Source organism: Talpa europaea, assembly GCF_964194135.1.
Source record: "Talpa europaea genome assembly, chromosome: X".
Classification (NCBI taxonomy): Eukaryota; Metazoa; Chordata; class Mammalia; order Eulipotyphla; family Talpidae; genus Talpa; species Talpa europaea.
In genome coordinates, this window is record NC_140081.1 from 32,269,043 (window position 1) to 32,296,089 (window position 27,047).

Below are 27,047 nucleotides of genomic sequence, written 5' to 3' on the forward strand. Positions count from 1 at the left end.
TCCCAAGCAACATGGCCAGAACCCCCCCCCCCAATCTTCCCACACTTGGATGACTAGCTCCAGGCCTACCCTGACTTGGACCCTCTACTTCCTCCTTACTTGCTGGCCCTCATGGCTTGTCAGGAAGTAATGGGGTTGGAGGTGCCCCAGTGATAGCTCCTTCCCGCTCCTAGCCAGTCCTGGGCCTGATGCCCAGCATGGCCTCGATCCACTCCCACCCACTTCTCATCTTCACACCTGGACACCAAATCCACCTGTCAATAAATAGGGGAAAGGACATACACCTCTTCCTGTATTTTGTCCTGATCTGGCCCCAAGACCTGCTATGGTTGGTCCACCACTGATAGGAACTACCCTAATCATGCCCATCTGACCCTCCCAGCAACCCAGAGACAGCTCACACCTTCCCATGACACAGGCTTCCTCAAACCCCTTTAGGATCCCATGTCTATCTTGGGACAGCCTCTTATCATGCCATGCTAACTTTTGCCCAACCAGGGACAACCCAGATGTTCCCCCAGATCCCCTTATGCCCTCAAGACCCTGCCCCAGGATTCCCCTATCACTCTAAATCCTCCACCCCTGGGACATACCCCTAAGTGTCCTCCTCCAGACCCTCTATGCTCTAGCCAAGACCCCTACCCTTTTAAGACCCTTGCCCAGGACACACACCTCCCAAAATCTCTACCAGGGACAAGTCATATCCCCCTCCCCAAGACACCTGCCCTGGAACTCCCACAGATTCCTGCCCCAGAGCCCCCATACTCCCTGAAAACCCCCATCTCCCCAAGACCTTTGCCCCCACACACAACCTTCCCATCCTCCACGTGCCCAAGATTCCTACCTCCCCCCACTCCCGTGCCACCTCCACTGGCATTGCCTCATTGGACAGCTCCACCTCCCCAAATCCCTTATTTGGATTCCCATTCCAAAGATCCTCGTCACCCAAAAACCCTGCCCCGGGATGCCTCACAGACCCTCCCCCATCCAGCTTCCTCAGGTTCAGGACAGCCCTCATACGCCTGCTAACACCAGCACCCACTCAATGTCCCTGTTCCAGGACACCCCCCACCCCCATCCACCAAGACCTTTGCTCAAGGACCCCAAGCCAACCCCAGACCCCAATGAATTTTAAGATCATGTCCCATCTCCACGTCACCTGCACTGACCTGACCTCTGTGCGTCCCCGATCCCAGTCCCAGCTATCGGTGCCGCCCGCGGCCCGGCTCTCTGACCTCCCGGGCCCAGACGCCCGGCTTCAGTGTTTACATCAGGTCTCACTTCCGGGGGAGGGAGCCTGTGACCGGAAATGACTCACCCTGGCCGGAAAACGCCGCCGCTACCCTGCTCGCCCAGCTTTTGGGTATTTGGCGCTCCGCGAGCGATTGCCGCTTCCTCCTTGGAGGGTGCGGGGAGCGGAGTGGGTTCCACCAGGGCATGACTGGCAGAAGCCCTGGGGAGCGGTGGGCGAGAGAGTCTGCCCTTCCCGGAGCTGAAAAGGGCCCAATATCTCCCAATTCGGTCCGACTGCCCGAGCCAGACGCATCCACCTCGGCTAGCAAGACTAGGACCTCCTAGGTGGACTAGAGTGACCGCCCCCCGCCTCTCGGCAGCGAGGTGTAAGCCTCCAGGCGCCTAGAGGGGCGATAGCAGAGGCTTGGGGCTGGGATGGACCTAGAGACCTTGAATGCTGTGTCCCCGGAGCTAGGGGAAGCCAGCAATGAATTTTCTATCCCCCCCCCGCCCATTTTCCCGCTTTGATTTGGTTACAAAAAGAAAAAAAAATATTTTAATGGTTGGAGGTATGAATGCCTACTGGGGAAAAAATACCCCAATCAGGTACATACTGGAAATATTTTAAAATCCAGCTTTTAATTTTTGAGAAAGTTGTCCATTCACACGTGGTTTTGAGCAGGACAGAGAAATCCCATGCACTTTTGAGTCCCTCAGAGTTAATGTGCTGTAAAGGATAGTCCACCCATCCTTCACTTCTGTCAAGTACCTTTTTCATCCTTAAAAAAAACTTAATATTTAATGACCATGTGTTAATTCATGCTTTTCAACTGATTCATGGTATTCCGTGTGTGGTATAAACGTAGCATTGTTCACCTATTCCCCTACTGACGACCACCCGACTTGTTTCTGTACTGTGTTGTCATCATCCATGGACATGTTTACCAGTGAACTCTGGCCCCATATAGTCTCCTAGGTGTGACTCCATTGTTTTGCTTCTCAGCAGAGTCAAGCTTTCTTCAGTCTCTATTTCCTCATATCTCAGACCATATTTAACTTAATTCAGTTTGGCTTCTGTCACTCCCCTATCTCTGAGACTGCTCTAAACCAGATCATATATGGATAATCACCTAGTCAACCAGCAATCACGTTCTACCCTCCCCTCTAAGGCCAGTGCAATCCACAGTGTTTTGCTCTTGCTCTCTTGGTTTTTCTCTTACAAGTCTGACTGCCTACATCCAATTTCCAAATGTTGAAGTCTCCTAGGGTATGATCCGTGCTCCCTTTTGTAGCAAGTATTCTCTTACCTGGTGATTTCATCTTGTGTCTTAGCATTAATTATTGTAAATATTTGGAATACCCATTAATTTAGACCTCTAGCCTGGTACATATACCTCATGTATGCCATAGCCTACTTGCTATGGACATGTTCTTGTGGATGTCTCATAAGGCATGGCAACCTATCCAGACAGGCCACTTGAATTCTCCTTGCTCAAACACTCTTCTGTCTCCATCATCTCAACAAATGGCACTACAACACCCAGTTTGTGACTCAAAGAGCAGGCATTTCCTATTTGATTCTTCTGTTATTGGTAAATTCTGTTTCCACTGTTAAAAGCTGTAACAAATATGGGGCCTCCCTGGCGGCACAGTGGTTGAGGCTGGGTTGTGAAGCTGCCCACAGCCTCTGCAGCGCCAGTTTGATCCATGGCCGCCAGGCGAGAGTCCCACATGGCGCGCAGACCTCTCCTGCTGCTCGCTGCTCCTCTCAGCAGTGTACTTCATCAGTCTGCCTGTTCTGTTCCTGCTCTGGCTCTGGTGAATTCTCTCACCCTCCCGCGCTTCTGACTGTACCCAGTGCTTGTATAAATAAATCTTTAAAAAAAAAGTGTAACAAATATAACCACTTATTCATGCAGTTTCAGTCAAGATGAAGTAACAGGGACCACATTTACCCTCTCACATGCAACAACCAACCTCCTCCCCACCCTTCCAAAAAAAAAAAAATTAAAATACCCGGAGAAAAAACCCAGAGAATTAAAATACCCAGAAAAATTAAAATACCCAGAGAAAAAACCATGAAACTAGTTTTCAAGACATAGGCATCAGGTCATGAAGATCAGTGATCTCTGAGAAATGAGAAACAAGATGAGCCCTCCCATTGCCCCAGGATACCCCTTGGAGACTTTTCATGCTATGGTACAAAAAGAGGAGACTGAGACTGCCCTGGTGGCCTCTCTGTGCTGAGATAATCCAGAGAAACAAGGGCAGCTGGCCTTCAAAGAGCATCAGTAGAGAACAGCACAGAGAGAGAACAACAGATATTCGCAGAGTGTGCCCATTGACGATGCATCAGGGTACTCATTTGAACACGCGTGGGCGGCAACTACCCAAGACCAAGGAAAAGAACCATCCAAATGGATTAAAGCTAACAGGGCCTGGCTCTCACACCCGCAGAGCATAGTACCTGCCTCCACCAGATAGACTGGAAAAACCCATCATTCTCAGGACAGAGTACATAGGAAGGTCTTGCCTTAGCTGTGGGCAATAATTAGGCTTAAACTTAGGACTCCTCTAGACCCACTGAAGAAATTATGAAAGACCCTGAGAGATCGAACTGTTTCTAAGTAATTTGACAATCTCAGTACAAAGATCAGGAAGTTTATTTTTATAATTAAATTTATTTATTTACATCTTTTTTTAATGGGTCCAGATTAATGGACTTTTAAATTTTATTTAATTTTTGCATAGAAGAACTGGGGTGTAGACCAGAGGTGTGTGTGGGGGGGTGAGAAGATTCACCAGAGACAGAGTGGGGAGCAGAATAGGCAGACTGACAAATACACTGCTGAGGGGAGCATCAGGCGAGACAGGAGAGGTCTGCTGCACCATGTGGGTAAACTCCCTGCCCAGGGATCGAACTCAGGCTGTAGCGGTGATAACGCTGAGACTTAGCCCTTAGGCCATGAGGGAGGCCCCATCTTTGTTATTTTTGTACAGTTTTTGATTTTTCTCTTTGGGTGTAGTCCCCGTAGTCCTCCTACCACCATAGCAAGGTCAGGAAGATTTATAGGAATAACAATAATAATTTAAGAAAAACCTCAAATCTAAAAAGGTAAAATTTACAATATCAGTTACCCAAACAAAGATGGTCAGGCATAAAAAAAGCAGGCAATATATACTACAGCATGGAAGAACCTTGAAAATATTATGCTAAGTGAAATAAGCCTGTCACAAAGGACCACATGGTGTATCATCCCATTTACATGAGATGCCCAAGATAGGAAAGTTCATAGAGACAGAAGATTGATTGGTGGGTGGTTGCCTAGGACTGGGTTGGGAGGGTGATTGAGGGGAATAGGGCAATGACTGCCAAAAGTTATGAAATTTTTTGGGGGTCTGCTGAAAATGTTCTAAAATCATGGTGATAGTTATACAACTCTAAGTATACCAAAAAACCCCCAAACATTTAATGATACACTTTATTTTATTTTTTTTTAAAGATTTATTTTTTATTTATACAACAGCTGGGGTACAGGCCAGAGGCGCGGGAGGGTGAGAGGATTCACCAGAGACAGAGTGGGGAGCAGAACAGGCAGACAGACCAAAAGCACTGCTGAGGGGATCAGCGGGCGCTACAGGAGAGGTCTGCCGTGCCATGTGGTTATCTCCCTGGCCAGCTGGGAATTGAACCCACGCTGCAGAGTCTGTGTACAGCTTCACAGCGCTGTCCTCAACCTGCTGTGCCACTGGGTAGGCCTAATGGTACACTTTAAATGGTGTGGTATGTGAATTGTATCTCAATAAAGCTGTTATTTAGAAAAAAAAAATCAAGTAAGGGTGGAGAGTTCCCAAGGGCCGGGCAGGATGAAGGGCTTGTCCCCAGTGCCTGACAGCTGAGTGGTCCAAGGCAGACCCTATGATGAAAAAAAAAAAGAATTAGGAAAACACAATCCATAGTGATCAATCAATGGAAACTTGACCCAGAATGGCACAGATGTTAGAATTAGGCAAGAATGATGATAAAAGTTATTAAAACTGTACTTCATATTAAAAAAAAAGTTAAGCAGAGACATGGAAGATATAAAAATACCCTCGATTTTCTAAAGATTAAAAATGCAGTGTCTGAGATGAAAAAATATATCAGATGGGATTAATGACTAGATAGCACAAAAGAAAAAGTTTGCTAATTTGAAGTCCTATCAGTAAAAACTAAAATGAAGCAGAGGGTCAAAGAACTTTGAAAAATAAAAAGAGCATAAATGAGCTATGGGACAATTTTAAGTGGTCTAATATGTAAGAAATAGAATGTCCAAACAGAAGGTGGGGAGAATATGTGAGGATATAAAGTCCTACAACTTTCCAAAATCAATGTTAAGTACAAACTCACAAATCCAAGAAGTTCAATGAACCCTAGCACAAGAAATAGGGGAAATACTACATGAAGGTATATTGTAATAAAATTGCTCCATACCAGTTACACAGAGAAAATCTTTTTTTTTTTTATTTTATGTTTCTTTTTTTTTTTTTTATAAATTTTATTGTTATATTCCCCATACAATTGCAGCCCCCCCATTCTGACCCCAATCCCTCCCCTCCCGCCCCCGCCCCCCTAAAAGTTTCTCTGGTTCATAGTTTTTTGTTGATTTTGATTTTCACTTTCTTATAGTTGTTCATTTTCCTGGTCCCTTATTTAAGTTTTCTAGATTCCTGCTATGAGTGAGACCATCCGGTATTTTTCTTTTTCTTTTTGGCTTATTTCGCTGAGCATGATCCCTTCCAGCGCCATCCATGTTGCTGCAAATTGCATGTGTTTATCTTTTTTGAATGCTGAGTAATATTCCATGGTATATATGTACCACATCTTCTTGATCCAGTCATCTATTTTTGGGCATTTGGGTTGTTTCCAAAGCTTCGCTATTGTAAACAGTGCTGCTATAAACATAGGGGTGCAGGTGTTCTTTGGAATTGATGTTTCTGTGTCCTTTGGGTAAATACCTAGGAGTGGAATTGCTGGATCATATGGAAGCTCTATGTTTAGTAGGTCCAGAAATCTCCACACAGCTCTCCACAGTGGTTGGACCAGTTTGCACTCCCACCAACAGTGCAGAAGAGTTCCTTTTTCTCCACACCCTCGCCAGCATTTGTTGTTGCTAGTTTTTTTAATATGTGCCATTCACACAGAGAAAATCTTAAAAGGAGCCAGAGAGAAAAAGATATGTTATATGCTGGAAAGGGTGGGGCCCTAACTCTTATCGTGACTCAGGTGTCCTTATGAAAAGGGGAATTTGGACACAGACATGTACACATGTATACCATGTGAAGATGTAGGCAGAGGTTGGGGTGATTCAACTATAAGATAGAACAAAGATTTCAGCAAATCACCATATAGAATAGAAACTAGTGAGAGCATGGAACAGATTCTCTCTCAGGCTTCTGAAGGAACCAATCTGATACTTTGTTGTTTTTTTTTTAAGGTTTATTTATGCATACAAGAACTGGGGTACAGGCCAGAGGTGGAGGGTGAGAGGATTCACCAGAGACAGAGTGGGAAAGAGAACAGGCAGATTGACTTAAATACACTGCTGAGGGGAGCAGCGGAGGAGACAGGAGAGGTTGCTTTGCCATGTGGGAATCTCCCTGGCCGGCCAGGGATCCAACTCGTGCTGCAGAGGCTGCGGACAGCCCCATAGGCTGCATGTCAACCCCTTGTGACACCAGGGAGGCCCAATCAATCTGATACTTTGGTCTCAGAATTCCCTCCTCCAGAACTGTGATACATTTTGATTATAAGTTACCAAGTGGGAGATACTTTGTGACAGCATCCTGAAGATACTGTATGTGGGGCACATAGGCTACACTCACTTCTCTAGAACATTTCCATCTTGCCTTTGTGCACTAGGAACTGCTGGATCCCTCAGGACTCAGAACAAATGTCACCTCCATAACAATCCTTCTCTGAAAAACGAATTGCCCTCCACCTATACTCCACAGCATTTTGTTTATTTCCCCTGTGGTCTGTAACCCCCTAGAAATAGTCTTATTCCTTTTGGTATTCACAGCGCTTAACAGAATGGTGGGTACCCTTAGCTAGGTGTTCAGCAGATGTATTTGAGTTAACAGCTGAATGACGAATGGATTCCTGGTATTCCTCCTCCTGACTTATGTGACTCACAAAGCCGTGGCGTGATGGTCATGCTGAACCCGTGAGATGGCAAAAATAGCTTTCCACAGAGTAAGGCCAAGGACAAAAAAAAAAAAAAAGTCCAATTAGCATCTCTTCAAAGCCCTCAGGTGAGATCAGAGCATGAGGAGCACATTATGATGTGGTCCCAGCGCAGGTGCCATTAGATCAAAACACACTGGGGGAAAAAAGACCAAGTTCCAAAGACGGAGAAACCCAGTGAAGAGATCCAAACTCGGACAAACATTTAAGCATTCCAGTTGTATGAGTTGTAGGTATCTGAATCTCTTTCTCAAAAAATAAATGTTAAAGCTGAGCATGATGCTGCTTGGACACTTTCATGTTAGTCTCCCTCCTTGGAACATTTTCACTTTCTTGTGTGCATATTACTCACTGAACTAGTCTGGTTTCTCCAATGCAGGCTGGAAAATGGATTTGTTCATGGAATGAGAAATTGTTTAAATTTTACTGATTTAAAAAAATATTTATTTATTTATGTATACAAGAACTGGGGTATATAGGCCAGAGGTGGGGGGGGGGGGTAAAAGGATCCACCAGAGACAGAGTGGGGAACAGAACAGGCAGATCTACTGAAATACACTGCTGAGGGGAGCAGCAGGTGAGACAGGAGAGATCTGCTGCGCCATGTGGGTAGCTCCCTGGCCAGGGATCAAATTCATGCTGCAGTGGCTGCAGACAGCTTCACAGGTTGCATCTTAACCCCTTGAGCCACCAGGGAGGCCCTCACTCTGATGTTTCTGAAAAGTAGCATCCCAATTTCCACATGCCTTCCTTTAATGACTAATCATTGAGCATTTATTCATATATTTATTCAAATTTATTGAATTCCTATAACCAACCAGGCACACTATGCTAAGTGTTGGGAATAGAACAGTATTCAGAACAATATCTTAGCCTTGGAGAAGAATGGTGATATATATATATATATATATATATATATATATATATATATATATATATATAAGTTGGGGCCACTCTAGTGGCACAAGGGGTTAAGAAGCAACCTATGAAGCTCTCAGCAGCCACTGCAGCACAAGTTCCATCCCCAGCCAGGGAACTACCCACATGGTGCAGCAGACCTCTCCTGACTCACCCACTGCTCCCCTCAGCAGTGTATTTCAGTCAGTCTGCCTTTCTGCTCCCCACTCTGTCTCTGGTGAATCCTCTCACCCTCCACACCTCTGGCCTGTATCCCAATTCTTGTATACATAAAATAAACATATATCTTAAAATAAAAAAAGAAAAGTTGACATAAATGGAGCCATTTTAACAATAGAACTAGGCAGCCATGACAGAGAAACTGCACTACCTGTCTTATTTGTCTGGTACGAACTAAAACAAAGACCTTTGGATTGGGCCCAAAGCATTTTCCCACCTGTTTTGTTTACTTCAATAGACAGTGATAGTCCCAGAAATCTCTGTCTTCATCAGATGTTTGATTTGCTTGGAAAACTTTTGGTCTTTGAGCTTGAATGAGCTTTAATCCATAAACAACATGAGTTTCCTGTTGTAGTGCATTATGGAGGTCTTCTAAAGAAAACAAAACCCAGCCCATATCTCTGTGAACGCAATTCTCTGTCAAAAGATACAGTGTGCGTTTGTACGTGGGCGAAGTGTACAGAGTGACTTCTCAGTTCACTCAAGGCCACACTCAAGGCCTCAGTTCACTCAAGGGAACTTTTCCAACAAAAGCAGCCTGCCCTGGTCTGATATTCACAAGCAGTACAGTGCCATAGCTCCCCTCATTGCTGGTGCCATCTTTAGATTCTAAAAGCATTTGTTTTAAGAAACCATCAAGTAATTGCTTGAGCAATCATCAGGATCATAAGGACTTATGATTATAGACTTTTGGCCTGAGGATGGAATCAGTAACCAATTATGTGTAGCCAAGCAAGAATAGTTCAAAAGCTTGTCAACACGAATTCACTCTCTGAAAAAAGAAAAGACACGGGCCTCCGGGTGGCGCAAGGGGTTGAGCACCACACTGTGAAGCAGTCCACAGCCTCTGCAGCATGAGTTCGATCCCGGGCCAGCCAGGGAGAAACCCATATGGTGAGGCAGACCTCTCCTTTCTCACCCACTGCTGCCCTCAGCAGTATATTTCATCACTCTGCCTGTTCTGTTCCCCACTCTGTCTCTGTGAATCCTCTCACCCCTCCCCCCCAACACCTCTGGCCTATACCCGAGTTGTTGTATGCATAAGTAAATAAATCTTTAAAAAAGGCTTTAATTAAGCTGAGAGTCCACTGGAGGAGATTTGAGAGGGGAAGTTGGGGGGCTGGTTCTGTTATTGTCAAGTCTGAAATGCTTATGAGATATTGAATAGGTGGTTGAATATGACTTAAGATCAGGGGGAGGTACTAGCTGGAGTGATATTTTTTCCTGGATAAATATCTACTTTTATTTGCTTTTATTTTTTAAGATTTATTTATTTATATATACAAGAACTGGGGTATAGGCCAGAGGTGCGAGGGGTGAGAGGACTCACCAGAGACAGAATGGAGACCAGAACAGGCAGACTGACTGAAATACACTGCTGAGGGGAGCAGCGGGCGAGACAGGAGAGGTCTGCTGTGCCATGTGGGTAGCTCCGTGGCCAGGGCTGGCACTCGTGCTGCAGTGGCTGCTGATAGCTTCATAGGTTGCGTCTTAACCCCTTGCGCCACCAGGGAGGCCCCTATCTTTATTTTTTTAAAGATTTTATTTAGGTGTACTGTGCCATGTGGGCTAGCTCCCTGGTGGCAGATCAATTGAACTCAAGCTGTAGAGGGGATAGCACTGAGACTTAAGCCCTAGGCCACCAGGGAGGCCCTATTTATTTTTACTTTTAAAAAATTTTTAAAATTATATATTTTTTACATCATTGTTCATATTTTTACAATGTTTGATTCCTACACTCAGGTGTAATCCCCATAAAATTCCCACCACCAAGACACCTGTGACAGTCACCACAGTCTCTTGTGCTCTTCCCTCCCATTTTGATCCTTCTCCCTCCCCTCCCCTGCTGAATGTCTCTGATTTATAGTTGCCTGCTAGTTTCTTTTTCTTTTCTGATAAAGTGATCATTTTTGGAGTCATCATAATAAACAATATTATCTAAAGCCATGAGACTAAAGGAGATCACCTAAGAAGTGAATACAGATGACATCAGTGGCCTAAGTGCAGGAGATTCCCAAGGTGCAGAGGTGAGGGGAAGAGGGAGCAATGAGCAAAAGACTGATTAGAAGCAGCCAAAGAGGCAAGAACAGAAGCAAAGAATCCTGACTCAACAACAACAAAGAAAATAATCCAGTCAAAAAATGGGCAGAAGAGCTAAAAAGAAACTTCTCTGAAGAGGAAATGCAAATGGCCAACAGGCATATGAAAAAATGTTCAACATCACTTGTCATCAGGGAAATGCAAATCAAAACTACCATGAGATACCATCTTACACCAGTGAGAATGGCACATATTAAAAAAACTAGCAACAACAAATGCTGGCGAGGGTGTGGAGAAAAAGGAGCTCTCCTGCACTGTTGGTGGGAGTGCAAACTGGTCCAACCACTATGGAGAGCTGTGTGGAGATTTCTGGACCTACTAAACATAGAGCTTCCATATGATCCAGCAATTCCACTCCTAGGTATTTACCCAAAGGACACAGAAACATCAATTCCAAAGAGCACCTGCACCCCTATGTTTATAGCAGCACTGTTTACAATAGCTAAGCTTTGGAAACATCCCAAATGCCCCAAAATAGATGACTGGATCAAGAAGATGTGGTACATATATACCATGGAATATTACTCAGCATTCAAAAAAGATAAACACATGCAATTTGCAGCAACATGGATGGCGCTGGAAGGGATCATGCTCAGCGAAATAAGCCAAAAAGAAAAAGAAAAATACCGGATGGTCTCACTCATAGCAGGAATCTAGAAAACTTAAATAAGGGACCAGGAAAATGAATAACTGTAAGAAAGTGAAAATCAAAATCAACAAAAAACTATGAACCAGAGACACTTTTTGGGGGGTGGGGGGCAGGAGGGGAGGGACTGGGGTCAGAATGGGGGGGTTGAAATTGTATGGGGAATATAAAAATAAAATTTATCATTAATTTAAAAAAAAGAGAAAGGAGTCATCAGCTGCCAAATGGTGCTGAGGAGGAAAGGTGAGTGCCCGCTAGCTGCAGGCGTTGGGCATACAAAGATGAACTGGAATGTCAGGCGTGTTGTAGGATTCATGTACTTTTTTGTGGGCAGTTTCATAACTTTGACAATCAGTGCTTAGTTCTCATCCAAAATGACTAGATTTTTGAAAGTGGTGAGAAGTACATAGGTATCCAATATATACTTTATATATTTTGCTGAATCTTCATCTTCATTACGTTCTGGGGACAACTGCACAGGGGCATGGGGAGGGACATTCCTTATTCCTTTGGCCCAGACAGCTTTGTTGAGCCTGGTGTCACTGAGCACATATGGAGCGCCCAATTCCTTCATGGCAAATTTCTGGACTGTTTGCCCAAGGGGCACACTTCTTGAAGCCCACTCCGTGGATGTGCTTGTGAATGTTGACGGTGGATTCTCCAGTTACTACCTCGCTGATGGCAGAATGGCCCTTTTACCACTCTTCTTTGCAGGAGGCATTCTGCCAGCCCGGATGGGAAAGGAGCCCAGGGTATCGTGGGGGAGGGAAAGCAGGGGCGCAGGTACAACTTTTGGGTCATAGTACAATTGTAGTGAAATACATAAAACATTAATTACCTTAACTTTTCTTGTCAGTTTATTGTGTTAAAAAACACATAACAGGGCCTCCCTGGTGGCACAAGTGGGTAAGACGCAACCTTATGAAGCTATCCGCAGCCACTGTAGCACGAGTTTGATCCCTGGCCAGAGAGCTGCCCACATGGCACAGCAGACCTCTCCTGACTTGCCCACTGCTCCCCTCAGCAGTGTATTTCAGTCAGTCTGCCTGTTCTGTTCCCCACTCTGTCTCCGGTGAATCCTCTCACCCCCCACACCTCTGGCCTGTACCCCAGTTCTTGTATGCATAAATACATCTTTAAAAAAAACATGTAACAGGGCCTCCGTGGTGGCACAAGGGGTTAAGGACAGCACTGTGAAGCTATCTGCAGCATCTGCAGCACAAGTTGGATCCATGGCCAGTGAGGTAGCTACTCACATGGCACAGCAGACCTCTCCTGTCTCACCCGCTGCTCCCCTCAGTAGTGTATTTCAGTCAGTCTGCCTGTTCTGTTCCCTACTCTGTCTCTGGTAAATCCTCTCACACCCCACACCTCTGGACTGGGGATTGAAATCATGCTGTAGTGGCTGGCAACAGCTTGACAGCACTGTGTCTTTAATCCCTGCACCACCAGAGAGGCCCCCTAACTTCTTAGATCATCTGGCAATTCTGTTATTCTTGGAAGAATGCCTTACTGCTTTCCACAGCAGCTGCACCATTTTATGTTCCTATCAGCAGCTGCACCATTTTATGTTCCTATCAATAGCGCACAGGGCTCAAATTTCCCCACATCCTCATTAGCACTTGTTATTTTTTACCTGTTTTTAAATAATATACAACACTGTATACGGTTTAGAGGTATAGGATCAGCCCTTCATGTGTATGTTACCACACCATACCCACCACCTAGGCTCCCATAGTCTTCCTTTTTTTTTTTAAGATTTATTTATTAATGCATACAAGAACTGAGGTACAGGCCAGAGGTGGGGGGGGGTGAGAGGATTCACCAGAGACAGAGTGGGGAACAAAACAGGCAGACTGACTGAAATACACTGCTGAGGGGAGCAGCGCATGAGACAGGAAAGGTCTGCTGCACCATGTGGATAGCTCCCTGGCCAGCTGGGATTGAACTCGTGCTGTGGAGACTGCGGACAGCTTCACAACGCTGTGCTTAATCCCTTGCTCCACCAGGGAGGCCCAGTCTTCCTGTTTTTTTTTTTTTTTTTTAAATTTTGCATAGAAGAACTGGGGTGTAGGCCAGAGGTTCCAGGTGGGGTGGTGGTGAGAGAATCCACCAGAGACAGAGTGGGGAGCAGAACAGGTGGACTGACTGAAATATACTGCTGAGAGGAGCAGCAGGTGAGAGGAGAGGTCTGCTGCAGCATATTTGGTTCGGTCCCTGGCTGGGGATCTAACTCAGGCTGTAGTGGTGATAGTGCTGAGACTTAACCTCTAGGCCACCAGGGAGGCCCCTTCTTTTTTTGGTAAAGATTTATTAATTTATACATACAAGAACTGCGGTAAGCCAGAGGTGTGGGGGGTGAGAAGATTCACCAGAGACAGAGTGGGGAGAAGAACAGGATCTACTGAAATACACTGCTGAGGGGAGCAGCGGGCGAGACAGGAGAGGTCTGCAGCGCCATGTGTAGCTCCCTGGCCTGCTGGGGATGGAACTTGTGCTGCAGCGGCTGCAGATTGCTTCATAGTGCTGTGTCTTTAACCCCTGCGCCATCAGGGAGACTGGGCCCCTTCCTTTTTTATGGGAGTCATCTTAATGGGTATGAGACTCAGAAAAGTGTTAGTATTGATCTATATGGCAACTCCCTGCACACCCCTACTTGCAGGGCTTGTCTTTATTTGACCTGATTCAGAGTGCTATCAGCTCAAATAGTCTTCAAAAACCATCTGGGTGGCAACTAGTAAACATCACAGCCACCTGAGGTGGTGATAACAGTTTGCACAAACAAGAAGTTGGCCAAAAAATGTGCAAGAAAAATCTGAGGAATGAAATGTTGACAGTGGACTCTGAAAGCTCTGACATATTTTCTCTGGAAGGCCACGTGCCTGCGCATGAGCAGGGCTCTAGGCATGCCCAAGAAAGAACTGAGAAGGCCCTTGGCTCTCAACTCTAGGTGACGCTGGGGCCATGTACAAGCAAAGAGACTATGATTAAAACAGAAAAACACTCTACTGAGTGGGAGAAAATATTTGTACATCATATATCTGACAAGGGGCTAACATCCCAAATATACAAAGAACTCATCTAAACAACAAAGCAGATAACCTAATCAAAAAATATGAAGAAGAGCCAAATAATTGCAAATAGTATGTCAGACACTGTGTCAATGATGCATGTATAGAAAACTCTAGAAAATGCAAACTATAGTGATAGAAAACAGATTAGTGATTGCTCTGAGGTGGAGGTGGGGCAGGAAGGGGTTACAAAGGGGCAAGGAAACACGGGGGGGGGGTATGTTCACTTTCATGATTGTAGATATATGTATGTTATTTTAGAAATATAGTCCCTCTCTCCTGCCTTCATAGGTCACCATTTCTTTCTCTGTGTATGTCACTTCATGATGATTCTGCCTTTTTTTTTTTTTTTTTTTGTGGGACCCTCACCAGCGACCGGGGAAAGAACCGGAGCTGCAGATGCTGCGGGCAGCCTCGCAGCCCAGCACTCAACCGCTGCGCCACCAGGGGAGGCCCTCATGATGATTCTGATAGAGAGCATTAAAAGACCCCAAATAAGAAAGGCTACTACTGGATTAGTGCTATACTGCCTCTGGGTTTTTACAAATGTAAAATGACACGAAACCATCACTATAATATCATATCTACTCTGAAATCCTGTGTCCTACCCAGTCACATCCTTCTCTCCCTTCTAACTCCTGGCAACCACTTTTTACTGTCTCTATAGTTTTGTATTTTCCAGAATTTTATATAGTTGGAATCATACAGTATGTAGCCTTCTCAGACTGACTTCTTTTACTTAGTAATATACGTTTACGCTTCCTCCGTGTCTTTTGTGGCTTGATAGCTTTTTTTTTTTTTAAAAAAGATTTATTTATTTATGCATACAAGAGCTGGGGTTCAGACCAGAGGTGTGGGGGGTGAGATTCACCAGAGACAGAGTGGGGAGCAGAACAGGCAGATTTACTGAAATACACTGCTGAGGGGAGCAGCAGGCAAGGCAAGAAAGGTGTGCTGTGCCATGTGGGTCACCTCTCTGGCCAGGGATCGAACTTGTGCCACAGTGGCTGAGGATAGCTTCATAGTGCTGTGCTTAGACCCTTGTGCCACCAGGGAGGAACCAGATAGCTTTTTTTTTTTAAAGTGCTAAATAATATTTCATTGCCTGGATGTATTACAGCATACCTACTCCTGTTCTAAAGGACATCTTGGGCCTCCCCAGTGGCGCAGTGGTTGAGCGCTGGGTTGTGAAGCTGCCTGCATCCTCTGCGGCGCCGGTTCGATAGCCGGCTGCTCCCCAGCCACCAGAGGAGGGTCCCACATGCGTGCGCAGACCTCTCCTGCCGCCCGCTGCTCCCCTCAGCAGTGTACTTCGGTCTTTCTGCCTGCTCTGCTCCCCGTTCTGGCTCTGGTGAATTCTCTTACCCTCTGGTGCTTCTGACTGTACCCAGTGCATGTATAAACAAAACAAACAAACAAATAAATAAAAAACATGCCTCTATAAAAACAACAACAACAATAAAGGACATCTTGTTTGCTTCTAAATTTAGTAATTTTGATAAAGCTGCTGCAAACTTCTAAGTGTAGGTTTTTGTGTGGACATAAGTTTTCAAGTCCTTTGGGTAAATACTGAGGAGGGTGAATGTTGAATCGTATAAGAATATGTTCAGTTTTGTAAGAAATGGCCAGGCCACTCTGCTCGTTTGCTGTACTATTTTGCATTCCTGCCAGCAATGAATGTGAGCTCTATTTGCTCATATCCATTTGCTCGACATCCACATTGTCGGTAGCTTGGATTTTTGCTATTCTCATAGGTGTGCAGCAGTGCCTCATTGTGTGTTTTTTTTTTTTAAAGATTTATTTATTTATTTATACAAGCATTGGGTACAGTCAGAAGTGCGGGAGGGTGAGAGAATTCACCAGAGCCAGAGCGGGGAGCAGAACAGGCAGAAGGACCGAAGTACACTGCTGAGGGGAGCAGCAGGCGAGGCAAGAGAGGTCTGTGCACCATGTGGGACCCTCGCCCGGCAGCCGGGGATCGAACCAGCGCTGCAGAGGCTGCGGGCAGCTTCGCAGCCCAGTGCGCAACTGCTGCGCCACATGGGAGGCCCACCTCATTGTTTTTTAATTTGCAATTTCCTAATGACTTAAAGCACTTCTAGAGACAAGGATGGGAAGAGATTATGAGGAAATTCATGTGGAACTTGCTTTGAAGCAAACAGATTCCATCTTGTGTCTAAACTGCCATGCTAATACTTGTGGGAGAAAATTAGACAGTGTGGCTTAACAATTCAAGAACTGCAAGAAACAAGAAACATCAGCTGATCTGCCAGTAGACTCCAACACAACCTTCTCTCAGGAGTCTTTCTGCCTACCAACCAGACAGATAGATAAGCTTAGGAACCCAAGCCAGTTTCATAGCAAGTAACTTTAAACTCACACCATCTCCCTGCTCAATTCTTTAAAACTCCCCCGTTCTAACCCTGATGGTACAGACTTTGGAACTATCTCTTGATTGTGCTTGAAATTATGATTCCTATTCTCAAATAAATGCCTTCCTGGTTATACAAACCCAACTATTTCTCTATGGTGGACACTTGGGACAAAAGATTGGTGAGCAGGGGCCTCCTTGGTTGTACAGGGGGTTGGGCACAGCACTGTGGAGCAGTCCGAAGCCTTTGCAGTGCGCCTCCGATCCCCGCCTGGCTGGGGAGATGCCCACTTGGCGCAGTGGACCTCTCCTGTCTCACCCGCTGCTCCCCTCGGCAGTGCGTTTCAGTTGGTCTGCCTGTTCTGTTCCCTACTCTGTCTCTGGTGGGTCCTCTCACCCCCCCATACCTCTGGAATGTGCCACAGCTCTTGTATGCATAAATAGGTAAATCTTAAAAAAAAAAAAAAAAGACTGGTGAGCAAAGTCATGGGCTTAGTCCTCTCACAAGGTGCTATGGGCAAACAGGATACATTCAATGTTTCTGTCCTTTTTCTGGTGAGGTGTGGTGATTGAGTCCACCGGGACTCAGTATTTCTTGATGTAATGATTTACTCTCGAACGTATGACTAGCACGTAGAACAGTACCTGGATTATAGCAGGAGCTCACTAGATGTTTACTGAATGAATTGGGACAACTGGGGCATTTGGTGAGAACCTACTCTTCCTCATGTCACTTTCTAAGTTGCTGGATACTTTATCCCTCTGCATAGAGCCACCAACATGGAGGTTAAGTTCACTCCCAATGAGGGAGTGAAGGGAACCATCCCCTCAGCAGTAGAAGGAATGTCCGGAGTTTACCTACATACATCTGCCACCAAGTTTGGTCCCAGAAGCAGTCCCAACCACCCAAATAGCTTCTTTCTGCAACACAAAGCAGCTTTTTGAGCCTGCTGTCACAAATTCATGGCCCAGTTTTTGAGAGGCAGCACCCTGCCAGGGACACTTCTTGAACTTGGCAGAATAGACAAATGCTTTCTCACCGGCATTTTGCTCAGTCGCTGTGATGTGGAATAAGCCAGTCTGGACAAGTTGTACGGCACAGTCTCTGGCTTGTGAGTGGTCCACAGAGAATTCACGGGCTCACAGAAGCTGTTGCTGCAGCAACTGTTACCTAAGGGGTGACCTTGGCAGCAGGCAATGCCAGATAGCAAGCCGAGAAAAAAACCACACAAACAAAGGGTCTTTAGAAACAAGCCTTTGTTTGTGCACACTGGACAAGGGACAGACTGGGAAAGTCTCCTAATGTTGCCCGTACTTCTTGGAATGTAAGGAGCCCTGTCCTCAGCCCGAGGGAGCAGGAGGGATTCTTTCAGGGGAAAAGAAAAAGGCCTGACAGTCTGTTAGGGGAGACCAAGCACATGGCCTAGGGCTAGATGTTCTGGATACAGGGCCGTATTCAAGAACTTCGGGCTGCATTTCTAAAGGAAGGCTGGGGAGAGACATTAACTCCAGGGAAGCGGAATCTGATGAGAGAACTATTGTAGGCATCACGGTGCAGAGAGATGGTGAAACTGTCTAAAACTGCCAGATGATGTCAAGTTGCAGGGCTGACAGAGGGGACTGGAGCCATTCCCCGGGAGCTTGAAGCCCATCTTCCTGGGTGTTACCAAGATGGATTAATTAGGATCTCTAGAAACAGGGAGACCTGGCCTGGGTAAAGCACACACAGATTTGCCACACTGGGAACCTCTAGAACACTCACCCCTTCTCCCCAAGGTGAAAAGTACAACCTGCCTGGAGTTCCTGGGGTAGTGTGTACAAGCACAAAGATGACTCGAGAACTGGAGGCACTGGGGATGGAGGCTTGTTCCCTCCCTATCTACCTTAACAGCCTTGTTTGGACAGTCTTGGAAATAGATGAGTTCTGGAATCAATTAGAGAAGATAAGTAAGGAAAGCAGTCTGGGAAGCAGCACTCCACGTTGGGGTTATTGTATTAGAAGGTTTCTGAATCATCCCTTACTCCCAGCACATGGGCAATAGAGTGTTTACCTCAACTGCTTTGCTCTGCAAGTTCCCCTTGGCTATGAGCACATTCTGCTTCTGGCAGGAGAGCAGCTTTCCTGTTATCTGCTCTAGAGGGATGTGCTTAAATTCTCCAGCACGGTGTCATGGCCTGACACATCAGAAGTTTATACTCATGGCCTAGATCTAATTCAAATACTACCACTACAATGACTTGGTGATAGAGAAAGATTTGGAAACAACTGTGACTTCCCTTGTTGTAACTCAGGTCACGAAACAGTAAGAACTTTGAGGCTTCTCTGCAATGGCCTTTTTTTTGAGAATATAGTCACTGAGAGCAACCAAAAAAATTCTACCTGAGACAGCCAAAACTTTTTACTGTTGAGCTGAAGTTTAGGACTAAAGCAAGGACCTGGAAATGAACCGTCCTTTGATAAGCAGTACCAAGGCGCCCTACTTTTGAGCAGGAGACTTCTGGTCCTCTAGACTCTCTCCTGTCACCCGCCCAAGATGAAGCTGCTCAGAGATGAGGCATTCCCAGATGCTGCAGCATCTCCTCAGGGGCTGGGTTTCATAGCTTGTAATTTCAAGAGTGAGCTTGTGAGCGAAGGTACCTTTTAACTTGTCGCAGCCCAATAAGGGAAGTGGAGGTAGGAATTGGGAGGCTTCCCCGCTCCACACTGTTTAGGAGCTCTTCATTTTACTCAGTGTTTAAAATAGTTTTTATTATGCAATAAATTCTGTCAGATACTGGGTCTGTTCGCAGTGCCCTGTCCCTACCCCCAGGCTGCACTGCAAGTGGAGGAAAGAACAACGATCTCCCCACCTGGCAAAGGCAGGTTTTTCATACTGGATAAGACCGGTGAGAGCCTGGGGTAGAAGTGGGTCCATGGGTCAGTCTTCCTCTGAGTCACTGGGGCCCACGTACTGGCAGACAGCATCATAGTAAAGCTCCACCAGCCGATTCTCTCTCCGCAGCTGCACCAGGGCCCGGCTCCGTGCTCTGTCCCGGCCCAGCAGACGGCCCACCTAGTAGGGACAGATAGAGTCAGCAAGGCCAAACCAGGCCCTAGGACATCCCCAGCAGACCCCCAACCCCCATTCTCAGGTCTGGGACTCACCCTTCCAGCCTGTGGTCCCAGCACTACCATCACCCGGTCACCCTCGACCTTGGGGACTAAGGTTTCCAGCATGTCTTCCCTCAGGCCTGCAGACGAGGAGAGATGAATAAGGCCTAAGTGAGGGCCGGCCCCAGCCATGGTCCCCTTAGAAGGGCTTTTCCTATATTCCCTAATTGTCCCTGTTGACAGATAGGCATCCCACTAAGCCCGTTTCACAGATGAAGAAGCCTAAGGAGCGGTTTCTAGAAATAACTGTAAGGAAGGGAGGGTTTGTACACAATGATGGTGGTGGTAGCGACAACAGATATAGATTACTGTAGGAATGTCATAAGCCCTGCCCAGCACCGGGAGTCAATACTTAGGTGCCTGTCACCAGAAGGAGGGAGAGGGGATAGTCATGCTAATTTATAGATGGGGAAAGTGCAGCTCAGGTGAACACCATCACAGAAGCCTCTAATGTTCTGTTAGGGGTTCCTGGGCCTTGCAAACACCCTGATATCTGTCCAGCCTCTCAGTCTTTGCCTGGGCAGGCTCTTGGCCTAAGATACCTTTCTCATCCAGCCTCCAGGATGATAATGGCCCAGAGGCCATCCCCCAGACTCACCTTCCAGGACTCGGCCTTCATCTGTCCGACACACACAAGTATCTGGGCTCAGGACATCTTCTATCGTCATCTGGGCAGAGTCAGGGGATGTGAGAATTTTGCAGAGTTAAGGGGGCCCAGTCCCTGGGAAAGGAAGAGGACCCAGGCTGTGGGGTTCCCACCTTGGTGTTGTAGTATTGGCCGCCCTTGTGCAGCTTGTCCACAAACCGCACGCGCAGGTCCCTGTGTAGCCAGTGCTGATTCCTGGGGGCCACTTTCTCACTCTTGGCTACAGGCCCATCTTGTCTGTGAGAAGGGGACAGACAGACACGAGGCTTAGCTCTATATACACAAGAGTTCCAGTCACCCCACCTTTGCTGATCTGTGAAATCCACTCCTAATGCTGTTTCTAGGTCTTTCTGTATGCCTGCCTTGCTCCAGAAGTCTCTTGACTGCTAGAGTCTCTCCTCAACCCTTCCCTCATACCCCAGCCCAGATGCCCAGGGTCCCACCGGTCTGGAAGGTATTTCCGCTTCCTCTCGGAGTCCTCCCACCGGACGTGGAGGTTCTGATGTCGCTGGGCCTTCGATGATGAGGCTGCTCCATTCTGTTGTGCTGAGCAAGTTTTGCTCACCTGGCCTGTTCAAGGAGGTGTGGAGAGAATCAGGAAAGTCTGTGTCTCACTTCTCTCTCCTTCCAGGCCACATCTCATTCTTGGGCCACCTACCATGTGGCAAAGTGCCTCTTCTCACCATCATGCCTTTGCCTGGGCTATTAGAAAGCTCACCCCGTACTGACAACGCTTACCAGAATCAATGGCCTAGTATGGGCTTGGGGGTCCCAGAGTGCTCTGCTGGCCTTCATCTTCCATCTGCCAAATCTAGAATGCCTAGAATGCCTTCCTCCCCAGTCATATCCTAGTTCTAGCTGCTCTTACTTCCCAGGCAGAGGCTCAGCCCTCCAAATAGACAGACATCCTGAGGGTAGGAAATGGAACACCTGCTTCTCTCCCCACCCCCAAAGAGGCTCAACACCCACGGTTACTAGGTCAACCTTTTTTCAACCAAATGGAATAAACCCCTCATCTTCATTCTCATCTCCTGACCGCTGGCTGTCACACCTGCCAGGCAAACCGCTGCCCTTCCTCTCTGCAGATCTGACCACCTTTCCCCTTGAAACAGACCTTACCACCCCCAGGAATATTTCTCCAACTCCCCCAGCTAGTTAAGAGTTCACTCACTGAGATCCAGGGAGTTCTTCTCGAACTCTCGCTGGGAGACAGGCCGCAGGCAGTACTCACTAACAGTCACCATACGGTTTCCCTTGCCCAGACGGACCATGGCCCGAACATTGTCAGGATCAAGACCTTCCACCTAGTATTTGGGGGAGGAAAGTAGGCAGGGGTTGAGTGAACTGATTCACATTTCTAGGACCAAGCAAACCACCCTTATCTCCAATAAGCCTGATCCATGTTTCCCCAGCAGACTGTAGATCTTGGACATATTTTAAACATTCAACCCTTAGGCACTTATGGATATATGGCATTCTCTCCCTTTCAATTGTAAACTGAGGTTCAGAAAGGCCCAGCAAGTAGTCCTGAGTTACCTACTGAGGCAGTGGGCCAAGCAGGTCTGAAAGACAGAGCTTTCAGCCTTTGTACCCCAAAACCTTACATCACTCTTCCCCCTGCCACCTGTCTTGGACTCCAAGTACTTCTTGGCTTCTGACCTTCCCATAGAGGCCTCGGTGAGGGCCAGAAAGAACAACCACGGCACCTCCAGGCACCAGTCCTTTGGGCTGGTCTTTCTCATCCTTCTCTTGATCTGCATCTGGCTTTGGCAGGCGGTGGGGGTCGATGGGGGCCAGGGTCTGGAACTCAGTCGGGTTGGCACCCAGCCCTAACCCCTTGGGCCTCAGTGAGTTGACACGGGGCTTCACCACTCTGCAGGGAACACAGAACATAGGCTTGCTGGGGGTGGGGAAGCAATTATCTTCAATACCTCATTCTTCCCAACTCTAGCAATATGCTGATGAATACCCTTCCGGATCTATTATTAGGCCATTTCATTTGGCTCAACCTGATCACATGCTCATATACCATCTATTACATTGTATCTACAGTGGGATCTGAGGCAAATCCCTGTAACCAAATGCATTAATATTCCTACAGGGGAAATATAGGTTGTCAGACCACACAGGAGAAACAGACTATAAGATGCTCAATGTCAATTCGGGTCACATTTGGCTGCCAAATGGTTTATGGAAAAAAATGTTTGCTTTTCAGAATTCTTTGGTGTTGAGAACTGCAGAGAAGGGACTGTAAGTCTAAGCGATAATAGCAAATGTTTGGCTTATACTGATTTAGGGCCAGGGCCGACTGTAAGTGCTTTATGTATATAATTTCACTTAACTACCACAACTGACCTGGAAAGTCAGTACTGTTACTGTCTCTATTTTTCAGATGAGAAAGCTGATGCCCAGAGGGGCAATCCTTAAGGACACAGAGTTTCAGAGGGCAAAGAGGAGTTTGAAATAGTAGTGGAAGGCGCTATGGAATTCTTCAGGGTAGTAAAGTCATGTGTAGCTGAATGACAGGGATATGTTTCAGGAAATGCATTGTGCAAGTGTCATGTGATAATGCAAACCCAGCAGACTACCCATCTAAGCTGTAGGGTAGAGCCTATCGGGAACATTGTGACTGAAATGTCTTCAATGAGCCCTCTCCCTTTCTGGATGGTTCTGCATGAGTGGTAACCATGGGTGGTCTTGTTCACCCCCTCTGCTGTCCCTTTGCCCTTACCCCAGGACTCACTGATTGAAGGTGCGGCCGATGCCCTCGCCAGGTTTCCACCCCATGCCCCGCAGCATGGCCAGCCCATAGGCCTCCACAGGGACTGCCTCATAATCAGCCTCCTCTGGCATCTAGGGTTCAGGCAGAGGAAGGAAGTCAGGTTTGGTTTGCACCGGGCCCTGTGCAGTATACTTGCTATCGCCCACTTTTTCCAGTGAGCTCAAGGGTGAGTTTTGCCATCTCTCATTTCCCTCCTCCATAGTAGTCCTTCAGCAAATATTTCTAAAGCACCTATTTGTGCCAGGTACTGTTTGAGGTGCTGATGATAAAGCAGTAAACAAAATAAAGCAAAAAATACTTATCTTATTGGGCTTATATTCTAGTTATTGAGAAACACAATAAATACATAAGATGTGATATGTTAGGTGATGGTACATTCTATGAAGAAAAATAAAGCAGGACAAGGGGGTGCAAAGGGACAAAGAAGGGGGTATCATTGAGCTGCTATCTGGGCAGAGAACAAAAGGAGATGACAGAGAGAGACATGAGGCTATGAATGAAGTGTTCCAAGCAGAAAGAACAGCAAGAACAAAGGTCCTGAGGCAGAAGGAGATGCAAGCGAAGAGTATCATGAAAGTCAACTTGACTGAAACAGAGATGTAGAGGCAGAAAGGGATGGTAAGAGATTAATCAGGAGAGCTGGATAGGCACCATGGGAGGTGGCAGCCCAATGGGGGGCCAGTGAGGAAGTTAGTGAAATAGTCCAGATGAGAGATGCTGGTGGCTCAGACCAGTGTGGTGGTAGTGGTGATGGTGAGAAGTCAGATTCTCAATGTATTTTGAAAAAGGATATGATAGAATTTTGCTGACAGATCGTATGTGGGGTATAAAATAAAGCAGATAATCAACGATAACTCTAAGGTTTTTAGGCTGAGTAAGAAGAAGGATAGCTAGAACTGTGATCAATGAACATGTTGAAGGCTTTGAGAGGAGGGAAAATTAGAGAAATGAGGCCAAAGCAAGAACAGGACAGAGTGAAGACTTTTTTTTTAAAAATTAAAAACAATATATTTCAAGATGAAAGAAACCAGAGGATATCTGAAGCCTGATAAGAACAGTTCAGCTGAAAGAGTGGATGGTCTGGGACCATTGGAGAACTAGGCCTCAAAGAAGTTTTGCAAAAAAAAAAAAAATTGTGAAGAAGGGGTAAACAGGAGGATCCATGGGTATGAAAGACAAGTTTCTTCTGTATACATAATCCATATCGCCTTCCATCACTACTCCCTCAATTCTTTTATTTTTCAACTCCCTATACACAATCCATATCACCTTCCATCACTACTCCCTCAATTCTTTTATTTTTCAACTCCCTCTATTTTTCATATCCACTCCAGACACACAAGTTGCCTCACCGATGGACACAAACCACACTGATTTCCTGCAACGATGCCATTGCTTGGGTCACTGCTGCCATTAGGAGTACCCACTCTGCTCTTCCCTCTCTCACTAAACCCTATTTGCCCTTCCAGGCATCATTCCTGCCACTCTGGCCTAAGTCTCCATCATCTCTAGCCTGGACTACTAGTTTTCTGGCTTCTACGTTCACTTATTAGTGTGTACTGCTCACAGCAGCCAGAGAGAGCCTATCAAATCATAAATCATAAGTTTTAGGTCTTCTCTGTTTAGAGCCCTCCTAAGGCTCTTATCTCATTCAGAAAAAAAGCCAAAGTTCTCACCATGGCCCACAAGACCCTACCTGGTTTGGCCCCCTCCAGGTTCTGACCTCATCTACCTCCCCCAACCTCCCAACTCATTCCATTCCAGCTACAGGATCTCCTAGGTATTCCACAAGCACTCCAGGAAGAGTCTACCTTCAGAGTCTTTACATTTCTTGTTCCCTTTGCTCCTCATATCATTTAGATAATCCCAGAATCCAAGTACTTTTCACACCTCAGTATCTGGATTCATTGTTAACGCTTCCAAAAAGGATGGAAGAATGGATAGGCAGCAGGCCTTTAGACACACAGACTTTCCCTGCTATGCACAGGAAGGTAAGTCTGGCAGACAGGGCAAAGAGAGGCTGGGGCAAGAGGGGGATCAGGGGCCAGCTCACTGTCTCAGCCCAGGGTTCGCTGTCTGCCCTTTCCCCGTTGGGGGTGCATCCTTTCTGGATCATGGGGATAGCGAGCGTGGGGTCGACACCCGCATTCTCTCTCTCCTCCAGAGACTTCTTGGATTCTAAGGAAGAATGGGAGGGCGCAATGAGGTCCCACCCTGTCCTTCCACCTTCCTCCCCTTCTTCCTTCACTAGAGCAAGGCAAAGAGGGGAGGGAGGTCACTCACCCTCAATGAGCTCTTTCACAGCTTGAGATAGCACCCCATCCATGGAGACTTCAGTATTTGTGGATGGCCCAGGGGCCTGGGCCAGTGGTTGTCTGCGATGGCCATTCTGGATCAAAGGGATCACGAGTTCCTTAGGGGCTTCTGAGGGCTTCACACTGATGTGGACACAGTGGGGTGAAGTTGGAAGAGTAGCATGGTCAGTGGGTTCTAAACCATATCCCTTCACTCAGAAAACCACAAGAGTCAAACTCACCCCCAGCCCCATGGACCACGCCCTCAGTCTCTGATCTGGCTCTCCTGATGTCTATGACGGTGCCTTTTGTGCCTCCGATGGTAAGTGTATGCCTCCTACACACATACCCCAACTCTTAAATATCAGTGCCTTGAGGGATCAGTCCTCAGTTCCGGACCCTCTTTTCATCTCAAGACCCACGTCCAAAGCTTCCACAGTGACCCACAAATCGCTATTTCGGCTGAGATTCTCTCCCCAGCTTCAGGCTTCAGATCAGCCTCCTCCGGGGTTGACTATCTTCTGGAAGGTCCTCCCTCAGACTCTTTACCAATTAAGCTGATGATGGCATCCCCCAACCTGAATCTGCAGCTCCACCCCGAGACCCCCATATCGGTGAAGCCCCAGAGCTTCAGTTGAGACACTAGTGGTCCTGTCATTCTCTCCTACTTTCCTTCTCTCAAGAACGCACACACGTCAAAGTCCGCAAGTCCTAAAGGCACTCTCTCAGAAATACATCCTCTCCATTCCCACCGCCATGAGATCCAGATTCCCCAGCTCGCCTACAAACTGCCCCCTTCTCGCCTCCACAAATTTCCTCAGGCTGTGCTCAAGCTTTCTGGGCCACTGTCACCAAGATAGTCAACTCAGATTCCACCCTCCCGCTTGCGCCCACTGCACCGATTTCCCAGGGATGAAAGACACGGCACTTTACCTCTGCAGCTCCTTTCCTTCCACAGTCTTCAAGTAATCCTTCTCTTCCGGAACCACACCCGCGCCGTCTCCCGGATCTGCCAGCCGTCTCCGGGCCGCCGTGCGACTGAAGCTGAATGAAATCGGTGTGGCGGAGGTCGCAGCCGGCCGCAAAACATCCTCTTCAGCGTCCGCCATCTTACCCTTCCTTGGCCGGTACGCGGCTTGCTGGGAAGTAGAGTTTGGGCTTAGTTTACCGAGGGCCAGACGACGAGCGCTAGAACTACCTTTCCCATAAAACACTGCGGAACCGGCAGGCGAAGGCGAATGTGCGACCGTGGGAAGTAACGGTCACTTTTTCCACTTAAGCGAATCGCGCCAAGCATACAGGGAAATGTAGTTCTTCAGGGGAGGTGGCTTCATTCTTGCGGGATACTCATTCCTTCGTGTAGGCGTTTGATTTATTGATCAATTATCGT

General features: G+C 46.8%; 1 protein-coding gene across 3 annotated transcripts; it reads right to left on the minus strand.

Moving 5' to 3' along the window:
* Positions 1–19,533: 19,533 nt before the first annotated feature.
* GPKOW (G-patch domain and KOW motifs) lies at positions 19,534–26,766 on the minus strand (the record flags this gene model as incomplete). 3 transcript variants are annotated; one of them, XM_084258367.1, is made up of 11 exons in its annotated part: positions 19,534–19,837; positions 19,930–20,015; positions 20,534–20,603; positions 20,695–20,818; positions 21,025–21,127; positions 21,753–21,885; positions 22,241–22,454; positions 23,325–23,434; positions 25,417–25,541; positions 25,647–25,801; positions 26,591–26,766. In XM_084258367.1, the coding sequence occupies 11 exons, from the start codon at positions 26,764–26,766 to the stop codon at positions 19,703–19,705; spliced, it is 1,431 nt and encodes a 476-aa protein (XP_084114493.1). In that variant the 3' UTR covers positions 19,534–19,702. The 3 variants fall into 3 exon arrangements, with proteins under 3 accessions (XP_084114493.1, XP_084114492.1, XP_084114491.1); XM_084258366.1 differs by having other exon boundaries at positions 21,025–21,151; XM_084258365.1 differs by having other exon boundaries at positions 20,986–21,151.
* Positions 26,767–27,047: the final 281 nt, after the last annotated feature.